A 16,260-nucleotide genomic window follows, 5' to 3' on the forward strand; every position below is an offset into this window, starting at 1 on the left:
GCTAATTAGAATATTCGTTATATCATTAGACACAACTATGGCTCCTGCACACTCACACAACATGCATTTTTATAGCCTTTAAATAATACACTCGCTCTCTAACGCTGGTACTCGATTCCTCTTAACAGGTTTGACTAGGCATCGTGCTGAGCGAGCAGTTGCGCGATTTCGAGGTCGATCGAATGCTCCGTATTATACAGCTTGCTTTCACTTTCACGATCGCTTACACCGCAGATGGTTTTACATGACAACACGGAATATGCAACGATATTATGCCCTTCTAACACAAACATTGAAGATAATTTTCTAATGCCATTTTATTGATCTGTTGTCACTATCTATACTACTTTTGTCATTTCAACAGTTTTCAGTTCACAAGATGTAGTATGTACTCTACAGGTGATTTTCAGTAAAAAAAAGAAAATCACGTACAGTATACATTTTTTATGTAGCAAAAGCTTATCCATGTAGGATGTAAGATCCATGTAGCTCGATTAATCAAGTAGTTTGGAGATTTTACACGACTGACAACTTTCATCATTTCTCTATTTATACAAATTCGCAAATTTCATTGGAACCGAAAATTTTGATAGGTTCTCTGTACAAGTCAATGGATAAAATATAAAGTAAATTACTTAAGTTAAAAAATGAAAGTCCTAATCAACAACTATCGAATATTATCGCTGTTTATTTCTAGATTAGAATATCCCAGAACATGGATACCGATGTACTTTTTTTATATTTACACAATCCAAATACTTCTTATACTTCTTTATACTTCTTAAGACTGCAAGCCCTTAAGGTAAGGTGTTCGTTAATAGATTGAAAAATATAAAAGAAAAGGAACGCGTTAACACGATTAATATCATCGACTTCTTAGTTTGCTCAGTGTGCCATATAATTCTTACTACGAAAGAAACGAAGAATCATAGTAACTGTAAACCTGGTTTCACACACCAGATATGCGCATCGCGATACATACATATGGACATACATGTACTCCGATGGAAAAGTTCACACGACGATTCTCCTAAGATGCAATATCGCGATACTCATTTCGTGTATCTTGGCAACGATACTTTTCGTACGAGGGCGGCAGACAAAACATCGCTATACATGATATATCACGATACACGTATCTCTCTGTGAAACCGGCCTAAAAGCAATTTAGCAAATTTGTCGAAACTTTTTGAAGAGTAACGAAAAGTACGATGATCTCATTCGTGATAGCGCGCGATCATTGTGTTATCAAACAATTATCATTTATTGATTATTTCAACGAGATACAGGTGTACGTATCACCTATTGCTCTCTATAGTCCTTTGACAACAATTGTCCATTCTACTCAGGCGCAGTCAGCTGAAAACAACAAGGCTGTAGAAGAGTAGAAACTACTGCTAATTTCTGTAAGCGGTCCGTGCAGGAATAAAGTGCAACCTAAAATTCGATTTCGATATTTGCATCGTACAAATCGTATAGTGATAAACAAATTTTAAAGTAAACAAATACAAATAGATTCAAATAATAATCAACTGAATCGCAGATTTAACCTAATTTTCTATAAATTGCGGTTCAACTGAATTTTGTACCGTGTAAAAAAGACTTATACATTGTCACTTGACCATCAAATCCGCATACAATAAACTACTTGATGAAGAGACAAAATCTAGAAACGATAGAATACACACAGAAAATATAAGGAAATTATATTATGGTGAAGTGGAAGGTCGGTAGTTCTAATATCGTTTTAAAGGTAGCACTTAATTTCCGGTGCTTCGAGCCGCTCTATAAAGATATTAGAATGACAAAGAGCCACCGTGTTACCGGTTCTTCGAGCAAAGCGATCCCCACGAGCGAATCGTGCATCCGCTGTCACCAAGTGGAAAGACATTATTAGCGTAAAAAGGAACAGGATGATGAAGGATTCTTGCGCAACGTAAGATACAGGTGTATCGATATACACACAGAGCCAGCTAAGCATTCTACGAACGATCGAATTGTTGAACGAGAAAAAAAGAAAGGCACCGACTTTTATACCGCTTTCAGCAGCATTTGAAACATTCCAAAGTAAATTATTACATTACAAGTGTCGCCTCGATTGGCAAAATTCTGAAGGCTACTTCACGAAAATAATAAATTTGAAATAATAATATAATAATAATAATAGTAATAGTGATTGATGATAATGATGATGATAACAATAAGAACAACAACAACGACAATAATAATAAAACAAAATAAAGGCCAGGAACGAAAAAGTTGTTTTATTCGCAAAAAACTTCGGAAGAATTTTCTCGTTCCAACATTTCGAACGATCGAGTCAGTTAACACGATTTACCCACGACTCATTATCGATTACAATTGATATTGTTTCTCGGTCCAGCCACGCGTCCACGCAGCCAAGGTTATGATAGTTCCCAATCTATTTTATGTCTAATTTACCAATTGCATTTTGCAAACTAAACTTTACTTTCGAACAAGTGGTCGTTTAAAAAAATATGATCGATGTAACGTATATAGGATTAACTATCGATTCAACGACAAAATATTGAATAACACACAGAAAAATATTTCAAAATTCTAATTAATATAATTGGGAATAAAACAAGTACCTCGACTTTAGGACGGTAGGTCCAAACAATCGCCTGCCTTCAGGCAAGGGACCCATAAGGTCCAACAGCGGTCAGAGCTGTGATTGGTTGAAACAATATGTGGCTATCGCCCGCCATTCTGGGACAAAATTTATCAATGTACCTCTTCTATCATTTTTATCTTTTTACCTAGAACTTTTATATTGTGCAATGAGAGGAAAATATAAATGAAGTGAAATACATACGTAGATTGAACCGTTTCGTCTATGTACATGTACGTAATAAGATAGTAATAAAAAAACGACAATAAGAAATAATATACGCGTGCATGTATTAAAATCAGTTACATATGCGATACACGTATTAAGTATATTTTCGTTCTAGCGGAAAGAGAAATATGTTGAAAGGAAATAGTTCCCAGAATGACAGACTATACCCAATCTTTCGAACTTTCCACAGAACGTCTTTATTCGGAACAAGTTGATAATGTGACACTCAATAAATAACAGAACTTCTACATGTCCAATTCTGTCGTCAGATTGTCCTGCCGAATCTCACAATCAAAACGAAATAAAAGAAACAATGTCTGGCCGTAGTTGAACAGCCTCGAGAGACGTGAAACGATTTTCGAGGCTGGGAGTGTTTCCGCAGCACTGAATTCTATCGGCCTGTTAAAAGTAGACACGGTAGATCACCTCTGATTCCGATGAAACGACAGCAGAGCGGAAAGACACGATTCGGAAAGACAACCCCTGAAAATGAAGTATATTCATAACGATGCGTAGTTGTTTTAGGTACGTACACGTGTTGTACGGCGCGGTATGCTGTTTCATAATTTTTCTCGAAGTAATGATAGAAGTCGAGAGAAAGAATAGACAAACAGGGTGCCTACTGAGGTGATGAACCTTTAGGAAGTGAAAAAAGTGATTTAGACGAATTCGTATTTTCACAGTTAAACCAACTGAATTACAATTAACTTTGTACAATAATTCATAATCTCTATTATCGTCAACATACAGTAAGGAGAAAATATCTCCCCCATGGCTTTAGTTTGCAGCCTCCTCTTGCACCGTCTTCGCCACACTTTCGTAATACGTTTACGTGCCCGATTTCCGTTTCTCTGAAAGCATGAAACGTATAAAAAGTTCAAGCTGTGGCGATTAAAATCTTCGTAAATAAAGATCCAATCACCGCCAACCTACGGTACTATCTAATTCCACAAATAACATATTTTTCCTTTTTCTCGTCTCATAATCATATCGCAAGTAATCGTTATTAAGATTGTAATATACTAACTTAAATATATCTACAATGGTTTTGCATAAAGATGGTTTCGTTTTCCTATCAATAGACACCCTGAAGAAACAATAAAATGATAAAAGAGAAAATAAAGAAATAATAATAATAATAATAATAATAATAATAATAATAGTAATAATAATGTGGAAGAGACAAAGAGAGAAAATAGGAATTTTTCCGATGAATCGAGTCTTATCCGATCGTAGAGAGTTTGTTGTTTGGAACGAAACTCAACGCCAATATATTTGATTACTAATACATATACCTGCTGAATTACTGAAATCACTGTTTCTATACACATATGTATAAATAACAATGTCGAAACAGCTATAAATACTCGACGATCGGAACATCGGTAATTTGACTTAGGGTAAAGTAAAGAAAAACCGGTGTGAGTCGAGTGTAGAGAGAGCTGATATCGGTTTTCCTGAGCACCCTCTGTACTTACCACTCACTCATGTGTTGCCAACACGTTCCTTGCAAAGGAAGAGGGCTTCACAGATCGAATCGATCACTTCTACTTCTTGTCAGGACCAACAAATTACAATCATAATTTAAATTGCACGAACTTCGAGAGATAATCATCCCGTAATATTACTTGCTAACTACAAGTTACGTCATGAATATGTTAGCCAGTCACTTATAATTCTATTCTAAATGAAACCAAAATGACAGAAGCAAATATTTTACATCTGAATAACGATCAACTTTTTATCATTTCTTTTTCTTCTCAACATGCAAACGTCACAATGTGATAATATCTTGGTACGGTTTCTTCGATCATATCTCGTAATTCAATTCATATAATCAATTTCGGATTTCTATAACGGAACAATTTAAAAGCAATATCATCAAATCGTCGAACTTTATTTCAGTAAAAAATTTAGTCAGGACTTTATAAAGAAGAATCAAAAATATTTTCTGTAATATGGAAACAGTATACTGTTTCTATGTATGTTAACAAATAAAATAATGAAATATAAACCGGAAAGAAAAAATTGATTTTATTACCACGGATTCGAAATATATAATTTCATTTTATCATATTTTTCGCTTCTTGAAAGGGAGAAAATTTAAGTAATAAAATATTAAATTATACGTTATTTTTGTAAAAGATGACAACAAATGAATTTATCTAAAGTTTCCAGATAGAATTACACATTATTTAAACAACAAGGTAAAATTATTTGTTTAATTAACGTTAAAGTATGTAAACAAGAATTCATTTTAATTTTAATTTCTACTTCTGTAACAACTATTACAAAAAGATAAGAAAAAATAACTCGTTAGATATAAGAAATGATTTAATAAATCAAAAATAAAACCATAAAAGATGATTGAATTTTGTTCAAAAATGTGTAAAAATGTGTAAAAATGTGTAAAAATGTGTAGAGATAGATATCTAGATATAAAAATATAAAAAGTTAACCGCGTAGATTCTTAAAATATTTGCTTCTATCTTTGCTGATTCTCTGAGGAAACAATTCAGATTTCTGGTTTGCACAAACAAATATTGCAACAACCTTTGTTTAAACTCAATCTTCCAAGATTTCAACTATTAATTTCCGGATTACATATTATTTTGAAACAAATAAATATTTTAATAAATTTTAATTTATAAATAAAATTAATTTAATTATAAATTAATTATATTTAAATAAATTTTTGCTTTTTGCTATTTTAAGATATCAAGGTACACATACTTAAAACAACAGTTAGTTTTGTGCCCTTTTTCACATTAGAAAAAAATAGTTTTTCATATTAGAAATAAATTATTTTTTTAAGTTATTATTTTTATTTAAATATTACGATAGAAATGCAACTGATTTTAAAATGTTATTCTTTCGATATTATTCAGTATCTAAATCAACTTGTATCTTTTCATTTCACTTGTATCTTTCTTTCTTTCACTTGTATCTTTTACAAATATACAAGTAAAAAGTGTTTCGAAAAAATACTAATAATTCTTTGAAATCTTGAGAAAAAGATTTTAAACAAAATTTAATAGTTATAGTTGCTCCCTCATCTCGGTCAATCTAGTATATAAATATTTTTCATGTAGTTAATAACAATGGAAATATTTAAAATATGAAAGCTAGATGATACAGTGGCATACGCACATATATGCATATGTTGCCAAATATTACGAAAATCTGCATATTCTTCACGTGAAAATAAAATATCTTATGAAAATTCACTATTATAAGTAAAAGAACACGAAAAAAACAAATAAAGACATCATAAAAAAATGTAAACAAAGAATATATGAATGAACTTATATCGAAAAAGTAAATCGATTCGATCTGAGGCGTTAACAAAATAAAAGTTGTGATAAACTAACCTGAGGCGACAGAATATTCACACTGCGGCTTGTATCTTCTAATATTCTTGAAACACGGAAATCAAATAAGACGATTGATGTGTTACAAAGCATATAGAAATCAAGAGCTGCACACGGTTAGTGTGCGTGTGTGTGTGCGTGTGTGTGTGCGTGTGTGTGTGTGTGTGTATGCGTGTGTGTGCGTGTGTGTGTTTACATACATATACATATATGTACATATATGTACATAATACACACTTAGTAAAACGGATAAAATTGGATTTTGGTTAAAAAAAAAAAATGGATTGAAATATTTGAGTCAAGCAATCTCTCCCCTCTTTCTCTCTCTCTTTCTCTCCCCCTCTCTCTCCCTCTCTCCCTCTCACACGCATACACACACACGCGCGCACTCTCTTTCTCACTTTCTCTCTGTCTCCCCCGTTTTCTCAGCTGCAGTGTGAAACGCCACCTTTCCGCGATCGCGTCTCTCCAAGAGAACACTGGTGCAGAGGCTGAGAAACAGCGCGTGGAAACGGTCTACCGTAAAATAAAAAGACTGCCGAAATTCTTATATAAGTTCGTTCTACTTAGACGAATCAGCTGAAAGCCTACACACCTTCCAAAACTGATTTCACAATCGCGTATCGCGTATCGCGATCGCGATGAGCAACGTAAAATTCCTTATACGTGACTTTGCAACGATAAAGTTTCTGTATTAGTAGCGTACGAGTTTTCTACGCAGAAGCTTTCGTGCTCATACAGCCATTAACAACATTATACCACCCCATCCTTTTCAATAACTACAATTTCAATACCAGGTACTCAGATAATGTAACAACAAGTATCCATAAAAAGGGTAATCCGAAGGATCAACATTTGATACCTTCTAGACAAACAACAAAATTATTTTCATTATAGAAAAAAAGAGTAGATGTCGTTGCTCACCTGAGATTTTAAACTCCTTCGGGAAGAAATTACGACGTTGCGCAGATATCACGCGCACGACCACGCACCATGTATAAAAGTTAAAAAGGTTTGTTATTTGATAACTTTTTACTGGCAGAGAAAGTCTGGAAAAAGAACGACTGACCGTTTCCACTGCACCTGGTAAACCCTCTCAGGCACTGACGTGATGTGGTTTATAATGATATTAGAAAAAAAAACAAAGATTTTGCTAACTTCGTGTAAACTTCGTAGGAGGGGATGCGTCAAGTGCAGCCGCGGCCGATCAACGAAGTGTGCCCACGTGAGCTAACGTGTTTTACGCGTGCTTGTCTCTTCTTCTCAGTCAGGTCCGGACCCTAATAAAATTTAGGGGCGGGCCCAGAGCACGAAGTGCAATGGCGGAGTGGGCCCGTCCATAGGAGGTGATCATCTGAAGCGTGGATGCATCATCGGAGCTAACATTGGTGCACCAGGAAACCCCATTGGAGCTGCGAATGCCGGATGCATCGCTCCTGGCGGCAAAGCTCCGATCATCCCTGTAAACGACAATTTCATCGTCAATTTCATATATCCCTGATAATTCTATCATTTCTCTCTGCCATTCCTTTTTTTTACATCTCTTATATCACAGGTTTTCAACAATCTGTAAAAATCTTCTTATGATACTTACGTTGGGAGAATACTCGTCAAATATAAATAAAATGAAATTACATGTGAGTCTGTGTATCTATGCGTAAGCGCACGCGCATGCGCGTATGTTACGAACGCACACATTCTTCTCCTCTCTTTATACTCCATCTTCTTTCTCAAATTCGGTTAAAATTGTATATTTATTTCTAGAGATTTCTTTTTAGAGATCGCGCCTCGTCATTCGGTAGAAAAGTATATCTCGCAAGATAGTTACGAAATTTGTAAAAGATACTTTCAAATTTAACCATCGATTTATTAACGTTATCTTTTTTCAATAAAAATTTTCAATAAAAAGTTTTTCAATGCATTTTGAATTAATCTAGAAGAATTGTTATCCTTCTGGACGGAAAGTTGTCTGACAGCCGGTCGATAGCACTTCCTCGCACAACATTCGCAAACAAATTTCTTAATAAATCAAAAGATTTCGACGATAAATTCAAATTTAGGTTAAATTGTTAGAAAAATTTTTAAAATAGAACCTAAGGTAAAACAAACAGAAAGAGAGTTCAAAATACCAAGTGGTATTGTCCTTGAATTAACTTGTATTTGCCCGATACGTACTCTTTTGCAAAATGATCAAATCATATAGTCTCCAGTTTTCTAGAACTACATTATATACCCAGAAGGGTTTATTATTTGCAGCACACCTACGTCTATCTAACATTTTATCAATGCAAATGGTCAAACTATATGAGGAATCGAGCTCAGCATGCAATGTGCCGCATATGCAATACAAGTCACAACAAAATCCTAAAAGTGATACCACGTAAAACCTCACACCATAAACGAGAAGTTTCACTTGACGATTACAGTTTTCATAATTTAAGCGAATCGCTCGGCTGCCAGCCGAACTTTCAGCCACTAGATATGATAAAAAAGCATCTACGAATAAATACAGGATGATAAAATAGATATTAAACGATAATTTTTCTTTTCTACAGTAATTTTAAGTATAACTTTTATTAATTTCAAAGAATTGTAATAATGTGAATGCATGTTGTATATTTTACTTTGTATATTTTATATATATATATATAGGGTGACTACAAATCTCTGCCATTTGAAATAACAGCCAAACGGTAGATGACATGAAAAGATGTAAATTTTTTGTATTGTTTTTCACATGGGTTATGACGATTTAAATAAACAAGTTTTCGTTTAAAATTTCCAAAATTATTTTAAGGACATTTTGCATTTTATAAATGGGATGTCATACTTCTGTTTTTATATGATAAAAGAGTAAAACACAATGAATTCAAAACGCTACTTTCAAATGATCTTGAATGAATGTAAGGTCGTAATAGAGAAAATGTTGGAACAGACAAGGATAGAGTTTTTTTTCATCTTTCACTCCCTTTGTTTGCATTGTACGTTCAAAATTTGCACATCACTTATTAAATACAGCAGTATTATGTTTGAAAACGAAAAGCAACTATTTATGTTGGATATATTTATTCTAACACGTGGAAAATCATTTACTTTAAGCGAAAGCGAAGTAACTATAAACTGGTCCAAAAATTTTTACAATAATTTCCAATCTGTTGTGACAACATTCGTTACATTCGCATCGCTTTAAAATTATGAATCTAGCTACACAAGTTCCCAAGCTGTGGACTGGATGTAATAGAACACAATAATTGGCCTGCGAGATAACCGGGCTTAATACCTTAGATTTTTTTGTGAGAATATATTGTGGATACATGAAAAATATGAAGAGTCGAATTACGGGTGCGTGTGCAAATATGTCACAACAAATAGTTATTCTTGCGCAGAAACAAAGTAAATAAAAAGTCAAACTTATCCGTTTCTACAATATCATCTCCATTGTGACTTTCCATTGATTCAAAACCACATGAAAGCGTTTTGAATTTGACTTTTGCTCTTTTATCGTATGGCATATGGCGGTCCATTTAAAAGATGCAAAACGAGCTCCAAATAACCTTGAAAACTTTAAACGAAAAATTTATTATATACATCATAATCTACGAAAAAGAAACAATAAAAAAACGTTCTTACATTTTTTTGTATATTTCGTAGACACCCTGTACATAATAAATCTTTTTGTATTATTCAAATTCAAATTTTTATTTTTCAGAAATTTGTTTTGCTTATAATTTCATTCTAATCAACAGTATTCACTCTTACGTGATATAACTCCGAAAAGATTGAAATCCCCTTATTCGTCAATTAAATTAGACTGTCTCATCATCGTCTATCATTTGATATACGTATAAGAAACAGCTGCATTTAGGTTTATGTACGAGTTATACTTTTGTATATATTGGATAACGTGAAATTATTTACTTACTGTAACTTGACTTGAAATATCTAAGATCATCTGTGTGACACAAAAGGTAGGCTATGGTGTGAGGGAGATACATTACGTTCGTTCTTGTTGCGTCTCTTTTCTATTATAATACACGCAACAACAACAAAAACAGTGACAATAATAAATGATCCCTTCCTTCGTCTTTTTTTGTTGTAATATACTTCATATATATTTCATCTAAAAAATTTGTTTAAAAAGGTAAGAGAAGTTTTTGTGAAAAACGATATAGAAGAACAAATTTGTTGATATCAACAATGCTGATATAATAATAAATAATATAGAACCATCGAAGTAGCAATTCATATTTTACTTTTAATCTGAAACTAAAAAAATTTGAAGCCCTTGAAGAAATATAAAGAAGGAAGGAATAGTTATCATCAAAATTATGCATCAGCTTTTTGTTTTTTCTGCTTTTTCCCCCTTTCTTGTTTTCCTTATCTTTTACTTAGAATAACAACTTCGAACGACTGTCAGTACCGTGCCCAAAAAGCGGTTTTTTCACTACTATATCACAACACCAGGATTTCATATATAAACATGAGAAGGTAGGATGATAAAACACGGTTGGCGAGATAATGGCAAGTGAGTCCTAAGAAGAATATGGTTAAGTCGAGATAGTGAATAATGAAGCTAGTGGAACAGAAAAGAAAAAAAAATTGTATGTACGATGAACCAGCCGAGCGGCCGAAAATCGAATTAATTTCACATTGCTTTTACCGATCGATGAATATATATGTATATATATAACGCGTATTTCTCTATCGTAGTTGAAAAGCAGGCATATGTATATGTATGTATATTATACACATATGCCTGCTTTTAACCATAAATCTAGTGTGATCGTGCTTCTGATACCGAGTACACTAGTTTCAAGAAGAGGCATTTCACGTCCAAATAGTCGTGTGTCCAAAATTAAAGTGTTGCTGTCCGGCGTTGAAGGAATCAGAACAGATGCAATATCGTTGGCCGCTCGACCCACCTGCCCAGTGACAATAATATAAATATACAGAAATATATATATAGATATATTAATGTGACAATGATGACAATAATAATAACAATAATAATATTAATTAATAAGAATAATAAAAAATATAATGATGTATATATAGATATATATAAAGAGAAATAGATAATACATATATATTATATATATGTGAATATGAGTATATATCATATATATTATATATATATCTGTGTGTGTATACATATATATATGTATACACAGATAAATAAATAGATAGATATGCCAGTTCACTGCATGCTAATTGCTAAGGACCAACCTTGTTGCGTTTGTATAATACACGGTTTTAGTAACCAGACTGGGTTCGTTCAACACTCACCAAGGAGTGACTGGGCGCCCTGCAAACGCACCGTTAAAACATAAACGTACAAGACACTCTGTCGTTGATTTTGGCATACGGATGAATTCTAAACATGCTAATATCAGAACGATCATATTTAATTTCTCCTCTTTTTTCCTTTAATGTTCTTGTGTTTAATATATTTTTTGTATACCTGATAAAAATTGACCCCCTTCCCCAACACTATTTTTGTCTTCTGTGACTCTCATTCATCTATAACACATTCTTAACCGTTGGGCAAGTTTAATTTTTTCTTGGGAACAGAGGGTAAGGGCTGCATAGTAATGGATGATGTGCAAAGGTATATTATACTGCATGTCAGAGGAAAACATTTTGTCTTAATGATCTATCTATATGTTTACTAAATGCAACCTCCAGCTTTTGGGCAAATTTATTGTCTGAATGAAAATTTATTGTCTTATACCATTAATTAAAAAACATTTAGTGTTTCCTATATTAGTGCTAATATGATCATTTTATAGCACAAACAAGAAAGTTATTGGCTTAAGCTGTTTAGTAAAATCTGCTATATATTTGTGACTAAGAATATAGATTGTATATATATATATGTATTTCATAAGATGTATATGCAATGCATTAGGTACTCTTGATATGTTAATCCTATTGCATCTATACATAGATATTTACACATTAATATGTTTTACCTCAAATACTTTAAATATGGTTCCATACCATTTTTGAAAGAAGTAAATATCGAAGTGTTGAAGAAATATTAATTTATGTTAAAAACTATTATGGAAAAAGAAATAATTTTTTATCTTAACTTCACTTAATGTAGTGCAATAAAATTGCATTGGACAATTACTCAATACATCTCAAATAATTCTAAATATGATACTGGAAGGGACACAAAAATAATTTGGTACAAATTTGATAATATTTACGTAGATTAATGAATATCGATGAGGTGCTCTCGTTGAAATAGAGATGAGTATTTAAAATTATAGAGACTTACCTGGTGGTAGGCCCATGGGGGGCGGTCGCATCATGTTACCTCCATGAATCAGAGCAGGTGCAGCTAGGGTCATAGTGGGCCGCATAAGCGGTGCCATCAGTGCAACGGAACTAACAGGCATTGCTGCAGATGCAGGAACCATTACTGCTTGTGGAGGTCGCTGAAATCTCTGCTGTTGCTGCTGAAGTGCATTTAATGCCGCTTGTTGTCGCTGTTGCTGATCCTGAAATGCAGCAGCTGCATTAGCAACAGCAGCTTGTTGTTGCTGTTGCTGCTGTTGTTGCTGCTGCTGCTGCTGTTGTAATGCAGCAGCTTGCTGATTGGCATCAGCAGTTTGCACAGTTCGAGTTTCTTGCGTTTGTCGCCGCTGGTATTTTGGAAGTCTTGCTCTAATTTCCTCCTATAACATATAATTTTTGTTTTCGCTTTCTATATTTACTATTAGCATATAAGTAATAAAAATAGTCAACATACTAGGCTGAGATCTTCTGGCGGATGAATAATTTTAATGGCAGCACTAGTAGTGGCTATAAGATTTACTTTTTGATCACTACCAATATTATTGTTAGTAGTGGTACTACTATCTGTATTACTATATGCAGGGAATGTTGGCTTCACAGGTCCTATAGATCCACCAGCCACTGACGTAATTGGTTTAAAATCTGTACCCAAAGGAGAAGTCACAGATGTAGACGCAGTTGTTGAAACAGCTGCAGCACTTGGAAATAATGGTCGTGTCGGTGGTATGGATGCACCAGATACTGGTGGTTGTATACCTGGAGGCATACCCGGCATTCCAGGCATCATACTATAAAAAAAAGAAAAAATTTATTGCTTTATCCTATTATTTCCATACTTCTTCTATTAATATATATATATATATGTATATATATATTATGTATATATGTATATATATATATATGAATTTAAAAACTTTAGATTGTATTTACCTAACTTGTATTAAATTAATATCAGATATTTAACTCTTCTTTCGCGTTGTCTGGTTTAAAAAAAATAAGTTATACATACCCAGGACCCATGAAAGGTGGACCTACAGGACCCATAGGTCCCATCATATGATGCATGGGTGGTGGGAACGATCCCATTGGTGGCATACCAGGATGAGCTGCCATACCTGGCATTACACCTGGCATCATGTTGGAACCTGTAGGCATTGCTCCTGGTGCAGAACCTAATAAACCTTCTGGTTTTGCTTTTTTTCGAACTGGTTCATCTTCACCAGAACTTGGTGAACCAGGTCTACCTCCATTCCTCTGTCTTTCATGTTCTTTTGCATCGTTTGGTGGTATGCCTTCCATACCATAAATTTCTATTTCAATATTGCTTCGATTCGGCAAAGAATTAGGTACCTTGTCTATCGCTTCTTTATGTACCTAAAAAATTGGGACAATATTGTAATCTTTTGGTATCTATGTACCTTCAAATTTTTAAATTATATAACAATATATTCATGTATTATATAGCTAATAATATTACCTGCATACAATGTATACTAAGTCCTGGTCCCGTATAAAGCTTCTTATGACATATGTGGCATTTGAAATGTTTTGCTTTCTGGTGTTGTATAAGAATCTTTTCATCTTCAAATTCTCTATTACAATACCTTAATAAATTGGTTAAGTACAATATGAAAGTATAAAAATAAAAAGATATCACTCAATAACCTGGATAATTAACATAGATGTATTCAAAATACATATCTATTGCGTATTTTTATATCAACCATTTTTAATTCATCTATAAGATTGATACAAATGTAATAATTTATAACAATAAAAATAATATAATTTGCCATGTGTTTAAACATATGCGCATGTCTGACATTAGTATTAATTAAATGCTACATAGTAATAAAATGAAAAAAAAATTGGATTGATATATTTTTAAGTCTTCAATAATTTAATTTGTATGGAATTATGTAGTAAATATGAGTTATTTATGAAGCTATAAATTTTATTATTTCTCATATAATCTTCCAATTTAATTTAATAATTCAATGAAGATCAAGAAATAATTTTTTTTGTACTTTTATAATAACATCTTAGAAGGTTAATTCTCTTTAAACAAGATATAACATAGGATTGTATATAGGATATATAAAAAATGAACGATGTAATTAACACTGTTAATTCATTATAGTTAGCTTCAAATCCAAATTTTGTTTCAATGATTAAAAAAAGATATTTATATATATATATAGATAATTATTACATATAATCTTCCAGAAATGTATCAAACATAACACAGGAATATATAATAAAATATATGTATATAAATGTTGATTTTTAAATTAATTCTTTTTATTGTATTTGATGGGATGAACATAATCGAAATAATATAAAAATAACTTTTTAATTTTAAATCTTTTATTACTCAAATTTTCTTAAAAAATAAAAATAAATATTTGAACATTATTTCATAGTAATAATTAAAAATGTATATCTTTTCTTTTACTTTACTAAATAATATAGCAACTCGTCCAAAATAAGATATCATAAGGTGTATTTGTGAGATTTTTCTCAACAAATACTTTACTAATATGACATTGAACAATCTATTATATTTCGTATATATAAATACCTTCATAATTACGAAAAAAATATAGTCAAATATAGTTACTAACGAAATATCGATTTCTCACGTATTCAGCCACTTTAACTCGTCACAGGCTTTTACTGAGCGGGTTAAAAATGTTCTACGATAAATTAGATACTTTCGAATTTCAAACTAAGATCTAGCAATAAGATATGATACAAACATTAGTAGAATGTTAGAATACTTAAATTCATACGATTATAAGAATAATGTAATTGTAATTTTGATTTATGATCTAAAAATATAGTTACGTAAAATATCCTCTAATAAAGGATATTTTAAAAAAGGATACCAGCACCAGGGTCTTGATTGCTTCTTCTTTTTGCGTCCCATATTCTCTTATCAACTTTTATCAATTAAAAATTAATAAAAATATGCCACTAAATGTTTTACGCCCACGTAGTAAGAATTCAACTCGCAAAGTAACTGCAGTGCACACACACGACGTAAAAATCGACGATGTAAAATGGCGACTGCATCTTTTCCGTATTTGACGGAAGGAACTATAACCAATAGTATTACTTAAAAATAACTAGTTTATACGACTAAATTTTCCCTAACTATATTCTAGGTGAACATGCTTGAACAGAGAGGAAATTTTCTTTCTGGCTTGAATAAGAACAATCACGAGCATACTATAGTACTAAACTATTTATGTTCCTCATTGAATAGACACGAAAAATCATTGTTAATAAGCAAAAGCTTTTTCTTTGTACAATTTAAAACCGTTTTATGTAAACACATTATGATCTGAAAAAACACTATATTTGCATTTAAAAATTTTTTCCTCATTTAAAATATTACTTATTTACAATTTTTAAACATGTAATTTGTCAAAACAATTATTTAAGTAGAAATTTATCCATACTATTTTATAATAATCATTTCATAATATTTCAATTTCTTTTAAGTAGGTTTTGATATTGTTGTCCTGTTTATTCCATCAAGTATGTTATATATGTTATAATATATATGTATATGCATAAAATTATATACAAATATTTATGAAGATATACAAACTACATACATATATACAAATCAATGTTTCATATAGTAACATGAACACATTCTACATAAATGCGGATAATATATGTATTTATAATTATTAATTTAATATCGTGAAAAGCAAA

General features: G+C 32.1%; 1 protein-coding gene across 3 annotated transcripts; it reads right to left on the reverse strand.

The window, feature by feature from the left end:
• Positions 1-1,240: 1,240 nt before the first annotated feature.
• Positions 1,241-15,626, reverse strand: BuGZ (Bub3 interacting GLEBS and Zinc finger domain protein). Of its 3 annotated transcripts, XR_004464678.2 has the most exons (7): positions 15,423-15,626; positions 14,012-14,138; positions 13,544-13,908; positions 12,989-13,322; positions 12,515-12,914; positions 11,458-11,536; positions 1,241-11,153 (listed from the first exon to the last, which is right to left on the reverse strand). XR_004464678.2 is itself a non-coding variant. In XM_076621916.1 (6 exons), the coding sequence occupies exons 1-6, from the start codon at positions 15,461-15,463 to the stop codon at positions 11,514-11,516; spliced, it is 1,290 nt and encodes a 429-aa protein (XP_076478031.1). In that variant the 5' UTR covers positions 15,464-15,626; the 3' UTR covers positions 1,241-11,513. The 3 variants fall into 3 exon arrangements, 2 of the variants coding, with proteins under 2 accessions (XP_076478031.1, XP_033196122.1); XM_076621916.1 differs by having other exon boundaries at positions 1,241-11,536; XM_033340231.2 differs by lacking the exon at positions 11,458-11,536 and having other exon boundaries at positions 1,241-7,691; positions 15,423-15,625.
• Positions 15,627-16,260: the final 634 nt, after the last annotated feature.

Source organism: Bombus vancouverensis, chromosome 9, assembly GCF_051014615.1.
Source record: "Bombus vancouverensis nearcticus chromosome 9, iyBomVanc1_principal, whole genome shotgun sequence".
In the NCBI taxonomy this organism is placed as follows: Eukaryota; Metazoa; Arthropoda; class Insecta; order Hymenoptera; family Apidae; genus Bombus; species Bombus vancouverensis.